This window comes from Hippoglossus hippoglossus, chromosome 11 (genome assembly GCF_009819705.1).
Source record: "Hippoglossus hippoglossus isolate fHipHip1 chromosome 11, fHipHip1.pri, whole genome shotgun sequence".
Taxonomy (NCBI): Eukaryota; Metazoa; Chordata; class Actinopteri; order Pleuronectiformes; family Pleuronectidae; genus Hippoglossus; species Hippoglossus hippoglossus.
Genome location: NC_047161.1, coordinates 13,858,287 through 13,873,662, shown reverse-complemented (window position 1 = coordinate 13,873,662; position 15,376 = coordinate 13,858,287). Strand labels below are relative to the sequence as shown.

The window sequence follows — 15,376 nt, the reverse complement described above, 5'->3', positions numbered from 1 at the left end:
GAAGCAACCATATTTGGAAGGGCGAGGGGTGGAGCCTGACTGAGAGATCAAGGACAAGGCACACCCACCTACAACCTTTGCCCAATGGGATGGTAATAGACGCCAATCACACGGCATCCATGCCCCAATGCAAACCATATTTTATCATCTCTTATTCTCTAAGTAATAATAATAATAATAACTTTATTTGTATCGCACTTATCTAAACAAGGTTACAAAGTGCAAAAGAACAAATGAATACAAATAAATAGGATCATAATTAACAAAATCAACATCACGCTGTGTTGAAGAAGACTTGAAACTAGCAAGTGAGACCATGACCTCTGCATGAAAATGATGTTTTAAATCAAGTGAAATAAAGGGTCTTTTTTTTTTTAGGCTTCCTTAGTAACTAAGTGAGTCGCCCTCTGCTGGTTATTTCAGAGAACACAGGTTTCAAGCATTGGCTTCACGTAGTCTACGTCCATTTTTATGTACAGAGTGAAGCCACAGTAAATCTTCAAATTAATGATGGCTGAGTGTAAGTCATCACATGTAAGTCACGGTGAGAAAAACAACCTCAATAAATTACATATAGGACGGGCAATGCAATTGTTTTCATGTTATCCCATTATGCTGAGACCTCTATGGTTAAGTTACTGCCATAAGGTTCTCATGCTATAGAGTTAAGAAGATTTAAACGGACAAATTCACACCAACCGATGTGTCGGTGCTGAAATGTCTTCAATGGTGCATGTGTAATCGTGCTGTGATTCTCTGCCTGTACTGATGAGCACAGGGTCACACATGTAATCCTGGCCCCGCAGCCCAGCTGTTGTCTGAAATCACATTAAATGCAACATTCTGAGTCTTAATCTGGCCACGGAACGGTCATTACTCTCTTTTTTTATTTTATTACTATGTTAGTTTTATGTTTTTCACATATAAGACCGAATGAATTTGATTTCTCACTGCGAGAAAACTGAATTATGTATTGAATGCATGCTTTTTGCTCTTTTTTTTTAAAGCTTCATTTAAATGGGATGTGTCTTTAAAGTCTGAATCTCATTTTCAAGAGAGACCATAAAAATACAGCGACATAGGGTCATAGATAATTCAGATTTTGATCCGGCATTCGGAGTTTTACGGGTCAGATCCATTAACTGTAGATAAGGTTGGAAGACACGACAGCTGCCCTGAAGAGAAGCCAAATCATCTGGATTGCACCCTGGTGGCTGGCTGCAGTATAGTTAATAAACCCGCCTCCTTCTCCGTGTCAGTGGATGTGTGAAATAAATATTTCTGAATGATGGTTTCTGTCATTTTAGGCAGTTCTCATTGATATACGTCCAAGTGCTCATTTATTCCAACTAAGTTCGGTTTAAATTAGTTATTTGATGCTATAAAAACGTGAAAAGTCATGATTGACAGCTGAGATTGACATCAAAAGTGGAAGATGGTGGCAGCTGTATCATGGATGTTTTGGCTTAATTTCTCTACAATGGGAGCAAGTGGAGACCATCTTTACAATCTCTGGCAATATCCAACATATTTGCAGAGTGTGCCTCAGGTTAGTTTAAAGTCGGACCATCTTACCATCTCACATCGGATCTCACATATTGGATGTGTCTAACAGTATCAACATTTTAATTCTTAGATTCAAAGAGGTGGAACAGTAGTGATGGGTCTTACACTCACCGATGCTGTGGGTATATACGCCTTTCACTCTCAATTCAGCCAAAAAGCACCGAGGAAAATCTTCACCCGACATAAATCAGCGGCACTCAACTCTCCATACTTCCTATTATGCAGGACTGGCCAGTACACATCCACACTGCAGTACTTTCCACAAGAAGGCCTGCATAGCAATGTGTGTGTGTGTGTGTGCATGCATAAATAAGTATATTTGACCCAGATATAAATGTTTGTAAGACCTAAGCTTTTCCTCTCGTCCACTGACTGACTGCCTTATAAGCACAAGAACATGCTGTGAGATTATCTGGAGCTTCCTGTGATGTTCATGAGTAAGACTGTGCAGCCTATGTTTCTAAAATGTTACTTGTAGATGAAATATGTTTCGTTTCATCTGAATCCTGTGTATGTGATTCAGTGGGAGAAAATCAACGCTGAAGTAGTCATCCAAATAGCCTCCTGACACGTGCTTCACTACCGTGGCTGGATCAATATGACACACGAATACCAAATTAAGTAGGAAGACATCGCAAGGTCAGGCATATGAAAAACTCAGAAGTGTTTGGTCCACAATAAATCTACAACACCATAACTGTTAAGGAAAATTCTCATTTCATGTTCACTTACTTTTAAAAAGCACATCTGAATAAATCTTTGACACGGACACATTTACGGCCCTTATTTGATCCCTCCTCGTCTCTCGTTTGGCCCGTGCAACGTGAGATGTCGCGCAAAACCTTCCATTCGCGCTTCTTCCCTCATTTCCATGTGAGCAGGATGCTTTGTCATTGACCTCCACTGGTCCAATCTGATCTCTGGCATGGCCATGAGCTAATTTATAAGCTTCTTTCCCGGGATTATCTTTCTCCCTGGTGTGCAGGCCAGTGAGCGAACAGAAAAAGCACAGATACAGGTTTCAGCTACAGCCATAAATGGCCTGCCTCTCTGACTGCCAGCATTCTGTGTGACATGGACACGCCGCCCTGGCTCTGAAGAGAGTGGCTCCTGAAGGAAATGGATTATTCATTCTGATGCTGGTGAAAAGTATTCAAAGTTATATTTTTCGACATATTTGCAACCTGGTTTTCAAATGTTAAACCACATAGAAAACGTAGAGGATCATTTCTAAGCATCTCGCCGGGGGGGGCTCAACTGGGACGCCCAAGGCCACGGGGACAATTCAGAGCCTCACAAAGCACGAACACACTGCCCTCTCTTCCAGCCGCACAAGAGTAAAGAGGATAATGTGCAAGTCAACAAGATAAGCATAAGGCAAACACTGCGCTTGAATTCAGGTTGCTAATGTGATCCGTGTGTATTTCCAGTAAACCCAGAATAGATTTTGAAAGAGGAAATCGATGTTACTCACCGAGTGGCTCCGGCAGTAAAATGTATTCCAACGGCCGGCAGAGAACTTCTTCTTATTCACTACTTCTAATCTAAACACACAAATACTGATCACTTCATTTCCATCGAGGACTCTGTCCAGGTGAAACAGTCGCAGTTCTAAAGGCTAACCATGTCCAGTGCTCCATTTGACCCCCCACTGGTCACATTATGCAATCAATAAGAATAAAGCATAATGACTCCTAACCAGCTTTACATTGACTCTTCACTCAAACGAAAAAAAGTCCTAAACGCAAGCAGCCCAGGTTTATCCAAGAGGTCCAGTAGCCGAAAAAAAGAATCATGGCTTAAGTTCACACTTGTTGGTAGCCTACTACTTAGAACTGATCTCAACACGTAACAGCTTCTTAGAGCCATCAAAAGTCCCCTAAATCCGACTGTCGTGCGCTGAGAATCGAACGTCCCACGTTAACACGCTCTCTAAGGACTGTTGTGATTGCTGGGTGGGGGGGGGAATGAGCTAAGAGCCCGTCTACGTCCTGTGACGCCCAGCGGAGGCAGAGCCCGTGTAAGCCCTATATACCGGCCCACTCCCTCTTGATGTGCTGCCGCGCTGCTCGACACAGTCTTGATCCCTTCTGCTCCGTCAGATGGAAAAGTGGAGCAAGCCCCCGTCGGACCAGCACCCCCCTCCCTCCTCCCGGTGGCTACGCTGTTAAGATTTAGCGTGTCAGTGTTTGTCGCTGACGCTGGGCAAACATGAAGAACATATGCTAAAGCAGTTCATTAATAAAAAGGCATTTGAGATCAGGGAGATGGAAAGTATGAGTTAACCTCCTTTTTTTTCCAGTTTCATCACAAAAATTTAAATGTCAAAATTTACATTTCAGCGCATCTGTTACTCTCGCTCAGTTAAAAAAAAAAAATGATGTTTTTATTTTTAATAAACTGCCTCACAGCAAGCGCTATAAGAAAACAGAGTGAGGCAGATCGCTTGTGTAATGTACTTGTAATGGGCACAGCTACATGCTGTAAAGTGTTGATTATAGATTGATGATTATCTTGTGCAGATGTAAACATATGGGGGGCTATTTTAAGCCTGAACTACCTGCTGTCTCCTCAGGGACAACACTGTCTGAATCCAAAATAGTTTCACTCTATGAGTACAATGCCTTCATTCCACCATCCATCCTTTTCATCTTGTATAGTTGTTTTTCAAGGTAGCAGAGGGCCGAGGCCTCCCTTAATGCACAGGACACGTCGGCACGTTGTATGGGGGGGAAACAGCAGACCCTCAGGTTAGCTACCTCCTGAGCCACAGCCTAGATTGTGGATGTATACAGAGCACGGTCTGGCACTATAAGAAGCTGGAAAAATATTGGATCAGTTCTAGTCGTATAGATACATCTATTACTATACATCTATAACTTGGAAACTGCATCAATGTTACATATCAAAGTCATTTACAAGTTTTGGAGAGGAGCTGCAAAATCAACTGCCAAGAGCACAACACATTATGTAGGTGCTCTGGGTTTTAACAGGAAAGAAATTGTTATGCTCTCTTGTTCTGCTGCATGAATTTTGATATTTTTCCTTCAAGTGGCCTTTTGTTGGTCAGACAATGTTTTTCAGGTGCAATGCTAAATCGATGCAGCAGTATAAAGACATCTTAAAAGAAGGAATAGATGTTGAAAGTGAAAAGGTGTGTATCCAAGAGGGAAAATGTCTTTCCAATACTTAATATTGTTAGATGGTGTAATAGGAATAGATGGCAGATGACGAGCCTTAAATCTGACCATATATTTAGTATGAAAAAAGGGCTTTTGCTTGACTGAGGTCGGAACTTACCGCTACGCCGCTCTTAAATAAATGTGATTACACTTTGGCCAGGTATGTGTCCATCTAGTTCCGCGGGAGCGTGCGGAATATGCCTTTGACTTTTTTTATTTTTTTTTTAACTTTCATTTAAAGTTGAGACCTGCCTGTGCCAAAGCTGATAACGTTGGCAGATCAGTCTGAGCCCAAAGCAAGCCTCAATCTACCGTGTCAGATTGAGGATGTTAGAGCTACTCGCGTTGCACACCAGGCCATTATTACTCTCTGGCGGCGAGGGGTAAGGTGGGGAGCCTGGGTCTTTAACCACTGATCCCCCCCCCCCTGATCGAGCTGAAGCCCACCGGGGATTAGAAATAGGATTAAGTGACCCTCAGCCCCTCACAAGCTTACTGTCATCCATCCATCTGAAGTGTTCGTTACACTTATCTCTATATACTGGGTCATATATGTAAGCGGGCTTTTAAAATGAGATTGCTCAGTCGCCTGCCTATCATGCATAGTTACATCAGCTTTGTGACTCAGATGACAGGATGTTGCCTCTCTATGTATTTAGAGATGGAGTGGGAAATGCACGAGTGAGGCATAAGTAAATGTTTGAGTTGCACAATGTATATTTTAGATGCCAGCAAAGAAGCTGTTTGTTCTGATTGAAAAAGCAGCTGCCACCACAGTATAGAATCACTATAGTACATCTTCTAGTACATCGGGGAACGGCATACATACAATCTCAGGGAGCCACGGTAATCTGTAATGCAGCAGACCTTAAAATAAGTATTCCACAGTGCAGTGTGTGTGTGTGTGTGTGTGTGTGTGTGTGTGTGTGTGTGTGTGTGTGTGTGTGTGTGAGAGTTTGTGTGTGCGTCAGTGCAGGTTTAGCCAGACATGCCGTACTGGGGCATGGTGGGGGTCAGAGCACAGCGGTGCCTGAGGCAAGGTCAGCAGCCACCCATCGTGCTTTCCCATGGATGAGAGAGAGACACTCAAAGCCAACACAAAAAAAATGAAAGAGAGAGAGTTTGGGGAAGGAACCCAGTGAAGTTTCAGGACAAAGAAATGCCAGTTTCATTTCAGTGCCCTGAATACCTCCAAACGTCCTCAGAAAATGCGTGTTTTTTTTAATCATTTATAAAAACCCTCATTTCCGTTCACCAACCTGAGCCTCCCCATTTCCGAAAGAACCTGTAAAACTTTTGTTATGGGAGTTTTACATAACGGTATCGAGTCGAGCCAGCGAGGCAAACGAAAAACAGGTTGAGAGTAGGTTGAGGAGACAGACACACGCGGGGAAGATGGGGAGGGATGGCGAGCGCAACGATTTGGGTGGGCAGATGGCGCCGGCATATGGGCCTGTTAGGGGCAAAATAAATAAATAAACACTCTCACATAAATAGTGAGATGAACTGTGAGTGCCACAAACTGTTGGCCAACTTAGCCAGCTGAGAGAGAAAGAGAGCGCACAAATGGGAGAGAGATACCACTGAAATTGCTGGCAGATCTGTAAATGGACCACCACTGCTGGAAAAAAAACATGCGCAGAGACAATTGGGATGGGGATGATGATAGGCTTTAGAGATGTAAGCCTCTGTGCGGTCCTTAATCTCCAAGTAAGTGTTCATTACTCGTGTGTGCATTGTAACAATAAAGGGGGGAGAGGCACACGGTTGAACTGCTGTTTCTGCTGCCGTCGGGTCCGGTCGCTGTCTATACATTCTCCCTTCGCCTCTCGTCTGGCTCCTGCTCAGCCTCAAAGCCTGTGGCTCAGTCGGGGAGACAGCCCGGTTCAGAGAGGTGATGTCCTCCAGCACAACAAACGGCTGCTTTGTACAACATGTTCTCGGCCCGTCTCACCTGCGAGCCCCCAGCCGACTGCAGTCGACTTCCGCTGCTCGGCACAGGCGAGAAAATGGAGGAGGACTGACACGCTCATGTGTGCCCTGTGTACGTGTATTTTCTTGTAGATGTGTATGCACTCTACATAATGTACATGTTTGTGTGGATGCATCTAATTTCCACAGCACACACATCCAGGCTTTTCTTACTTGAAGCCCACTGGTCCATCACTTGAGCCTCACAGCCTCACTCATTTTCCATAAAACATGTGTGCACCCAATAGACTGCAAATAAGGATGACAGACATGACAGCTCCCCAAAAGTGAAGCCAAAGCATCTATATCGCCGCCCTGTTGGCTGGCTGTAGTATAGATCATAAACCCTGCCTCCTCCTCCATATTAATCAATTAGACATGTTCCAAATTAAAAGGGAACTTCACATAATTTTGTCACTTTAGGTATTTCTTAACACACTGATTTGTGATAGGTCGAGCACATGTGGGACCTTGATACCGTGGCTTCATTTCTAGATAGTGGGAGGTAGTGGAGACGTGTCGTCCATCTTTATGTTCAGTCTATAGTACATCGGAAAGAGCACTTTGCTTAGCCTGCTGGCTCCGCTAGACTGAAATGTAAACAGCGGTGCGAAAATGCAAACACCCCATGGATCTGATGAATATTCAACAATCGGAGGATTGTTGTTGTTTGTCTGCCACATGATACCACAAGATTTCAGCTTACATGCTAAAATGAATATGTTTTGAACATATGTTTCACCGTGTTTGTGTAAGTTGTAAGTGTCTCCCATCTGTTTTGTGTATCTGTGTCTGTAAACATATTACCTAATCCCCGGCAAACACATTTGGATGTTTTCCACATTCCCCCCAGTTCGAGTGCGTGTTTGGGTGACAGACAATGCCGCCACCTTGCCACTTTATATTCCGTTTGGCTCCCTGCCCTCGTAATGTCTGCAAATTTAATTTGATTGCAGCTGTAATCTTCCGGATAGTTAATTGACTTTGCTGAGCTTTGTCTCGCTCCTACCTTGATGGAGAAGGGTAGTTTGATAGCTCACAATGTCTTATCCCTCTCCCTGTGAACCTGCACTTCCACACTGTGTGCTTTGGTCACTGGAGGGTACTCTACAAAAACCGGATAGACTAATGTGATCTTCAAGGGGAAGCGTAATGTTGCTGTCATCTTTCTGGTCACAGCAGGCGGAGGCACGCTGCGATGGCCCCTTGACAAATTTCATTCTTATTAAAAGCATTCGCTCTCAGATCCAGTTCCTAAAAGCTTTGAGGAGCTCTTAATTGTATCGCAGCGTCTTCAATTCTGAAAGAATTCTCTACTGTTATCGGGGAACTGACTCAAACTTGAAGAAAAAGAAAGTTTGAACTTCAGCTGCGGATATAGACAGTGAGATATGGCTGAAAGCCCAAGAACAAGCAAGCAAGTAAGAAGACCTTGAGTGGAGCTTATGTCATCGACACACTTCATTTGTTGTCCCGACAATGTCCTTATTTTTCTGGTAATGCATACGCAACTCAGGGTACAGGTTTGGGAATGATTGTGGTCTTAGGGAAAGTAGCTGGTTGACTTGAACCTAAACATGTCTTTACTTTTATACAGCCAAGGGCCAACCCTGACATCCCTCCTATAAACTGAGGCAAGTATAATGTCCCATTCAAAAACATAACAAGAGCATCTTTAACTTCAGGTTCAACTTTAGGCTCCAATGTTTTTGCCCAAATAAATACAAGTGTAGTGTATAATTGTATTTTGTAGGATACAGGGAGGTAATTGCTCACTCATACTAACATAGGTTGAAGATGTGGGCCATTAAAAGTGCAATGAGACCATGTCCTACAACCAGCCCCTGATTTAATGGTTCTGAACAAGTTTGAGTTTACTATTGACAAAATGAGTGATCACTATGTAGGTTAATGGTTAAAGCTGCATGATCAATTGTGCTGGTTTACATTATGTTGTCCACTAGCTGGTCCACTACACAGAGCAAACAATGTCAAAGCATCAGTCGCGTACATAGACAAACAAGAGACATTTGGTAGAATCTAAAACAGGGTCATTCAAGTTTAACAGAATGACTACAGTACAATAGAGAACTGCAGACAACTCCAACATGGTGCGAGTAAACACTGAAGAGAAGACTGTCACAAAAGAAAACCTGCACCACTGAGAGTGAGTGATGCTGCTTTTGAACCCTTAGCAACACAAAGAGAAAAGTGTTTGTTCTCATCGAGAAAATGAATTAACACTAACAGAGGGAACTTCATCAGACTGTTTTCAGGTCATACAGTTCCTTCAGTTCACTTATACACACACAAACACGCACACACACACAGAAAAACACATGCATTGTTGCAATATATACACTCACATTAACACAAATATAAGAATTTCTCAGAAAAACTTACGGGTTGCCGTAGTCCCAGACAACGCACTGAGGATCTGATGTACCCTGCAAGATAAAGGGGGGGGGGGGGGGGGGGAGAAGGGGCAGGGAGAGAGAGAGAGAAGATAAGCAGTTATTGCCAGTGGAGGATGAGTGAGGGCAGACAGGAGACAGAGTAGCTCGTTGCCGGAGGAGAAAAGAGTGATGCTGCACGGACGATGGAGAGAGGTAAACAGACAATGAAAGGGAAGGATAGAGACAGACGGTCGGAGGGAGAGATTGAGAAAGAATCATTGTCGGAGGACAGAGCCCAGCAAATAGCTGCTGCGGCAGAAAGAAAAGGGAAGGTGCGTGTGCAATGAATCGAGAGTTAGAGACAAACAAGAAAAGCCATTTCATGGACAATAATACACAGCGAGCTGGGCTCATAAACATCCTGCAGTTGAAACATTTGAATTCTTCACTAAAGCACAACCGCAGTGGAGAGTGGAAGAGTTGAAGTAAACAACTATGAAGCAGTAAAATGTTTTTGAGTGTAACAAGAAGTAGCCCTTCCAGGGTGTGTAAAGGCTCAATGTCGAGTAAAGCACTCAGTAAATTCAGTTACTTCATCTTATCTCTACATATGTCGTCAAGGAATCGATTGAGAACATGTTAAAAAAAAGAAGTTTCAGACTCTTCAGGGTTTCAGCTTTGCTGTCACCTCAAACTTAATCCATTCAATCGCTGAACCCAACAACTGATCGCAGGTGTGGGGTGGGGGCTGCTGGTGGTCCAATGGCAGGTGAATCGTCTGGTGATCAAAGCTCAGGCCAAACGAGACTCACTCAATTGTTGAATCAATCACAGGAATCGATGTCCTTAACTGACTCATCTCAACTTGTTCCACCGGTGATCCTCAGTGATCCGGCCCTGTGCCCTTTCAACCTGCACGCCTCATTTGGCACAGGATTGGATTGGGATTGGTTTTTTGAGGTGAACTTCATGGGCTCCTGGTCTGGATCAAAGATTCTGTCCCCGACTTAATTTGTAAATCCAAAGAATTAAAAGACTTAACTTGGTGTTTTTGAGCTCAGTATACACTTTGTGTGTCTTTCAAAGTAAGAGTGATTAGGCTTTTGGTTCACTTCCCACGGCTGAGATGCTATTCTCCTGCTGGGCTGATGCAGATGAGTCTGTTGGTCCTTCCTCAGTCCTGCATTAAGCACTTTGCCTTTGAGCTCCCCCTTATGGCATAGGGGATTATAGCAGTAATTCTACCACCACACTGCTGTGTTCACTTTTAAAAGAAAAAGGATGATGTCCACTGTAAGAAGGTTCAGTGCAGCCTGAGGACAATTTGACGCAATGACCTCTTCCACCGAAGAGCAAACGGAATGTTTTCTGAAAGTCAATGTTTTAACAGAGCAAAAAAAGGGGAAGAGAAAGAGGTGATTCGCACATTCACGTCTGAACTATTAGGATTTACACAGGCAAGGTCACCCCTCCTCCTCTGAACAGTCCCTAACTGATCTTCCATGAGTCAGTGAATCCAGGGGGTCTCTGGGCGGCTGGGATTGAGGCGGAACGGCATGATGCAATGTTTATATACACAGGATCAGACACGAGGTGACACAGATTGATAGATGACAGCGCTTTGTTCTGCCTCACACACAGACACACAGACACACAGACACAGACACACGCGCACACACACACACAGACAGACACAGACACACAAGCACACACACACACACACACAGCATGCATTAGCGTGGCTGGCTTTGTTAGCATTGAGCTATCAATCAGCGGGCATCATGCCGGACTCTATGGTACAGCGGGAGTGACATCGTTGCACTCCCACAGTGTCTGCCTCCTCTACAGTGCCACGTTGCGTATAGTGACGCCGTCTGCTCGGCTGATGCCTCTAACAGGCAGCAAACGTCGGTCTGATTCCAACAGCTGTGCTCATGGACGGTAATGATGGCATCTACCTTAACAGCTCTGTCTTCTTCTTTCCCCTTAAAAAAAAGGAGCAGCCATTTTCTACAAGGTATTTCTACAGCCACATGTAGCCATTCGGTGGTAAGATGCTGAGTGCTAATCAGATAACACGAGCTGCTGAAACAGAACAAGACCCCACTGGTTCAGGGAGCCTTAATTACCTTCCACTTCGAGGATTATATATTGAGAAAATGAAAAGGAGCAATCAGGATGATGATTTTTGATTGATGAAAGGCAACTAGAAATTACCAGAGTGACAATTACCAGAAAAGGCTGATGTGCACAGCTTTTATAATCTAAAAGGGTAGATGAAGGAGGATGGGGTTGGAAGAGGAGGAGGAGGAGGAGGAGGAGGAGGAGGAGGAGGAGGAGGAGGAGTAACACGTGGCATCTGGTCCACTGTGGGGACACCGGGGATTTCTGGCCTCCTGATTCTTACTCACTATTAAAGACACACACACTTGGAGATATGTGAGGGGTCTGACTGGAGCAGATGTCTTCTCAGTGAGGACATGACCATGCACGGACACTCCGACACCCCTTTGAGAGCAAAGCTGGCAGCTGTTGCCACGGCACTGCTTGGTGTTTCTGTTTTTCGGACAAGGTCGACACCGACTGCAGCCGAACATCATGATGCGATGCTCTGCTCTTCCTTTCACCTTCTTGCCTCCTCTGCTACTCGTATACTGTAGTTGCTCGGCAATTTCTTACGAAGTTCAGGCCAAGCTCAGCAATGTCGATAACACGTCAAATAACGATGCATGGATGTGCGTTGTTGTTGTTGGGCAGCATTCGCAAGTTGTCTCATCTATTTTGCAGTAGAAAATGAAAACCTCAGCAGTGCTTTAAAGGAATAGTTCCAGATTTGTCAAGCTTTATCTCTTTTGCCTCTAAGTTAGGAAAAGATCAATAACTTAAATAACTGTCCATTAAATATTAAAGCAAGTTCTTTTCTTCCTTATTGTGAGATGTTCAGCTAAACTAATCAGCTGCTGGCTATAGCTTCATTCTTAAGGAACAGACATACGTGTATCTTCTGGATGAGAAAGCTAATACTAATACTGACACAAATTGTTGTATTTATGTTTTTTTATTTTGATTAAGTTACTTCCACTGTAAATATAATAATAATATAATAATAATAATATTCATACAGCACCTTTCAAAGTGCTTTACAATAAAATATCAATACGAGGACGTTAACAATAAAACAAAGACTTAGGATAAAAGCATAAAACTAGCAAAAGGTATAAAAATAAGTAAAAAAATAAAAGACATTGGTTAAAAAAAAAAAAGAATAAAATAAATTAAAAGCATAATCATAGAAGTAATTCTTGATTTGTTTCCTAAAACTATCAACAGAAGCAGCTTGTCTGATGTGTGGTGGGAGTTTGTTCCAAACCTTTGGTGCATAGCAACAGAAAGCTGCCTACCAAAACTTTTTGTAGTTAATTTAATGGATATTTAGCAAGCCCTCGGTAGAAGACCTTAGGGAGCGGTTAGGAACATACTTTGATAAACAATCAGAGATGTATGAGAGTACGTTAAATCGGATAAGATAAAATAAAAAAGTCGACCAAAATGTAATGCCCACTTACTTTGAATAAAATTGGGGATTTCTCTGGATTTGAAGATTGTTGGAAACACTTTGAATAGTACACAAGTCGACAAAGAGTCAAGTCATTTTTATGCACTTTAACCAAGAATTGTTAAATATTATATCGTTAAGCTAATATTAATTTCAAGAAGCAATATCTTCAGACTGAGACTGAAACTATGACTGTGAAAACCAATTACATTTTAAATAAAATCCATTTAATATGATGTTAATCACATGTGTCCACTGAAAGCATGTAATTTCCTATATGACTTGAATTCATTTTTCAACATCACTCATCAAAACCTTATCAATCTTGGTTGTGGTAGAAATGCTACTTAAACGTCTCCAATGAATCTGAGCTTGTGTTATAAGCTGAAGGTCGGGAGTTAAAAATAAATATATTATATATATATTAGGCAGAAAGGGTTGAATGACAAACACTATACAATTGCTCTGTGGGAAATGTAGGATAGAACATCAAAGCAACTGGAGGTCAGGATATTTTAGCCTGTACTGTATTGATTTCCACTATGTTTTGCCGATCTCTTTCTCTATATCTCTCGTGAATCCCCAACGTTTATCAAAATGTAGTCCTAAATGTTTGCAGGATCCACATGGCCCTTCAAACACTGGTCTGCTCTGCAGCATGTGCACCTGCCCTCTCCACACTGTCCCAGCCCTGTGCTGCACTGCGTGCCAGAGAAATGTCTGTCCTCAGCAGGAGCCTCCGGTTAGCAGCACAGAGCAGCATGCTAGGATCACTATTAAGACATCATCCTCCAGATAGGCTGTGTGCAACCCGCAGTACCTCTGCTTTGCAAAAAGTGTCATAAAGCAGAATAATAGGAAGATAAAAGATAGAGGCATATAAAAGAAACGCCATAATTATGCAGTGAATCAACGGTTTAGGGCAGGGAGATGGAGAGGGGGGGGGAGGATGAGGATCAATACAAAATCTTTTTAATGAAACAATGTGCGATCATTTTGATCCTCAGGTCCTCGATGACACAGCTAGAGACTGATTTTAGTGAGTGTGTGTTTGCGTGTATGTGTTGCCTATAGAGGACTATTTAATATTCAACACTATTTTCAAAACTGTGCCCACCTTTACCCAGAAGAATGGCTAATGAAACCTACATCTTATCGAGGTCGAAAAGAGTACCTCTCATTAAACTTGCACTTAGTCCTTTCCAATGAAAATACCCCACGAGTCATTTATAATAACACACTCCACTGTAATATAAACCGAATAGGCACCAGGAGACTCTTGCGGTATAGGGAAGTCAGAGAGGTCCGCATTTATTCAGGCAATTCTCCGAGCGCTACGGTGCTTTATATCATGCAGCACTTTCTCTTTCATTCTGAACTCCGGAAACATGGGTCAGTGGGGAGAAGAGGAATCCTTTAAAGCCTTAAACAAAATGTATTTTCTTGGCCCGAGCTTGTTCGATATACAAGCTCACAATAAAAAATGCAAAACTTTGCACGGGAAAAAAGTGCTTCATACGGAATAATTTACATTTTTGTTGCGTGTAACACTTTACGAGGAAAATACATTTATTTCTCTGGTGGTTAGCTTTGAATTAATCTCTACAGCGGTTGGGAAAGCTGTAATATTCCCAATTTTCTCATTACACGTTCTATTGAAACGATGTAGACCTGGAAGTCAAGTAACACAAACTCAATGTTTAAAAGAAGATGCATATTTGCACTGGACAGATGCCGACATGGAAACAGTTTGGTGGGAAATGAGACCCTTTTACTTACATTTAAAAGCTGTGACAGCTCCACCACCACCATGGGCTCGCTAGGCTGCGGTTCAGGACGCACTGTCACTGTCAGGATCTTGGAGTTGATCACCGCAGGGGGACTACAAAGATAGAAACACACATCAGACCGGGGTATTCCTTCAGGATCATACTGCACATCGACAGTTACAATAAAAATATCCCAATAATACACAAATACACATCCACAGCCAGCTCTCTCCCTTGCGTTTGAGGGTTTTTGAACGTAGCCGCAGAGCTAAACAAATACATAAATGAATAAACATGAATTAAAGGCTGAAGAGAGAGTCAGTAAGCAAGTGAGGAGAGCGCCTGAGTAAAATAATAACACTGGACCTTTTAGTATTCAGCAGAGCTGCAGGGAGAAAAGGGGTTTTAACAGATCTAGCTCATCCACAACCAAGAGCACTGACCTGAATAAAAGGGCCGAGGACCAGCACAAACAGCGCATCACCCCCTATCAAGGCCTTTTTACAACCTCCTGATTCCTCCCAACTTCTGCCTTTCTGAGTTATATTCAAGATTCAGGACTTATTAAGCCTGCGCCCGTTTGAGGGTCTACTGTACGCTTCCAAAATACACTGACAATGCAAAAGAAAAGGAAAAGAAAACATCGAGGGAAATCTGCGATGATAACCTCTGATAACTCAGATAAACCAAGCACACACGAGCTGAGAGGAGAGAAGCAAGAGATTATTATGGGAGAGAAGACAGAGAACGAATTGGAGGTTGGAATTAGGTAGAAGGAAGAGGCAAAAGAAAATAGGGCACAAAAATAGAAAGGTTTTGAGAATGAAAAAAAAAAAAGGAACTACTTGGGAGATGAAAGCTTGTTGGGATGTCGAAAAGGTAACAGAAAGGACAAGCAAGTAAGTACGAAGTGAAATACAAGCTTGAAATGCTTCA

The 15,376-nt window shown here is 42.8% G+C and overlaps 1 protein-coding gene across 14 annotated transcripts in view; it reads right to left on the bottom strand.

Moving 5' to 3' along the window:
• Positions 1 to 15,376, bottom strand: part of adgrb2 (adhesion G protein-coupled receptor B2) — a 217,196-nt gene that overhangs the window by 63,517 nt on the left and 138,303 nt on the right. For all 14 annotated transcript variants that reach the window (XM_034599688.1, XM_034599694.1, XM_034599693.1 and 11 more), the window contains exons 14-15: positions 14,451 to 14,553; positions 9,123 to 9,166 (exon numbers count right to left, since the gene is read on the bottom strand). In XM_034599688.1, the coding sequence (XP_034455579.1) occupies positions 9,123 to 9,166; positions 14,451 to 14,553 (147 nt within the window). The remainder of the gene's footprint in view (positions 1 to 9,122; positions 9,167 to 14,450; positions 14,554 to 15,376) is intronic.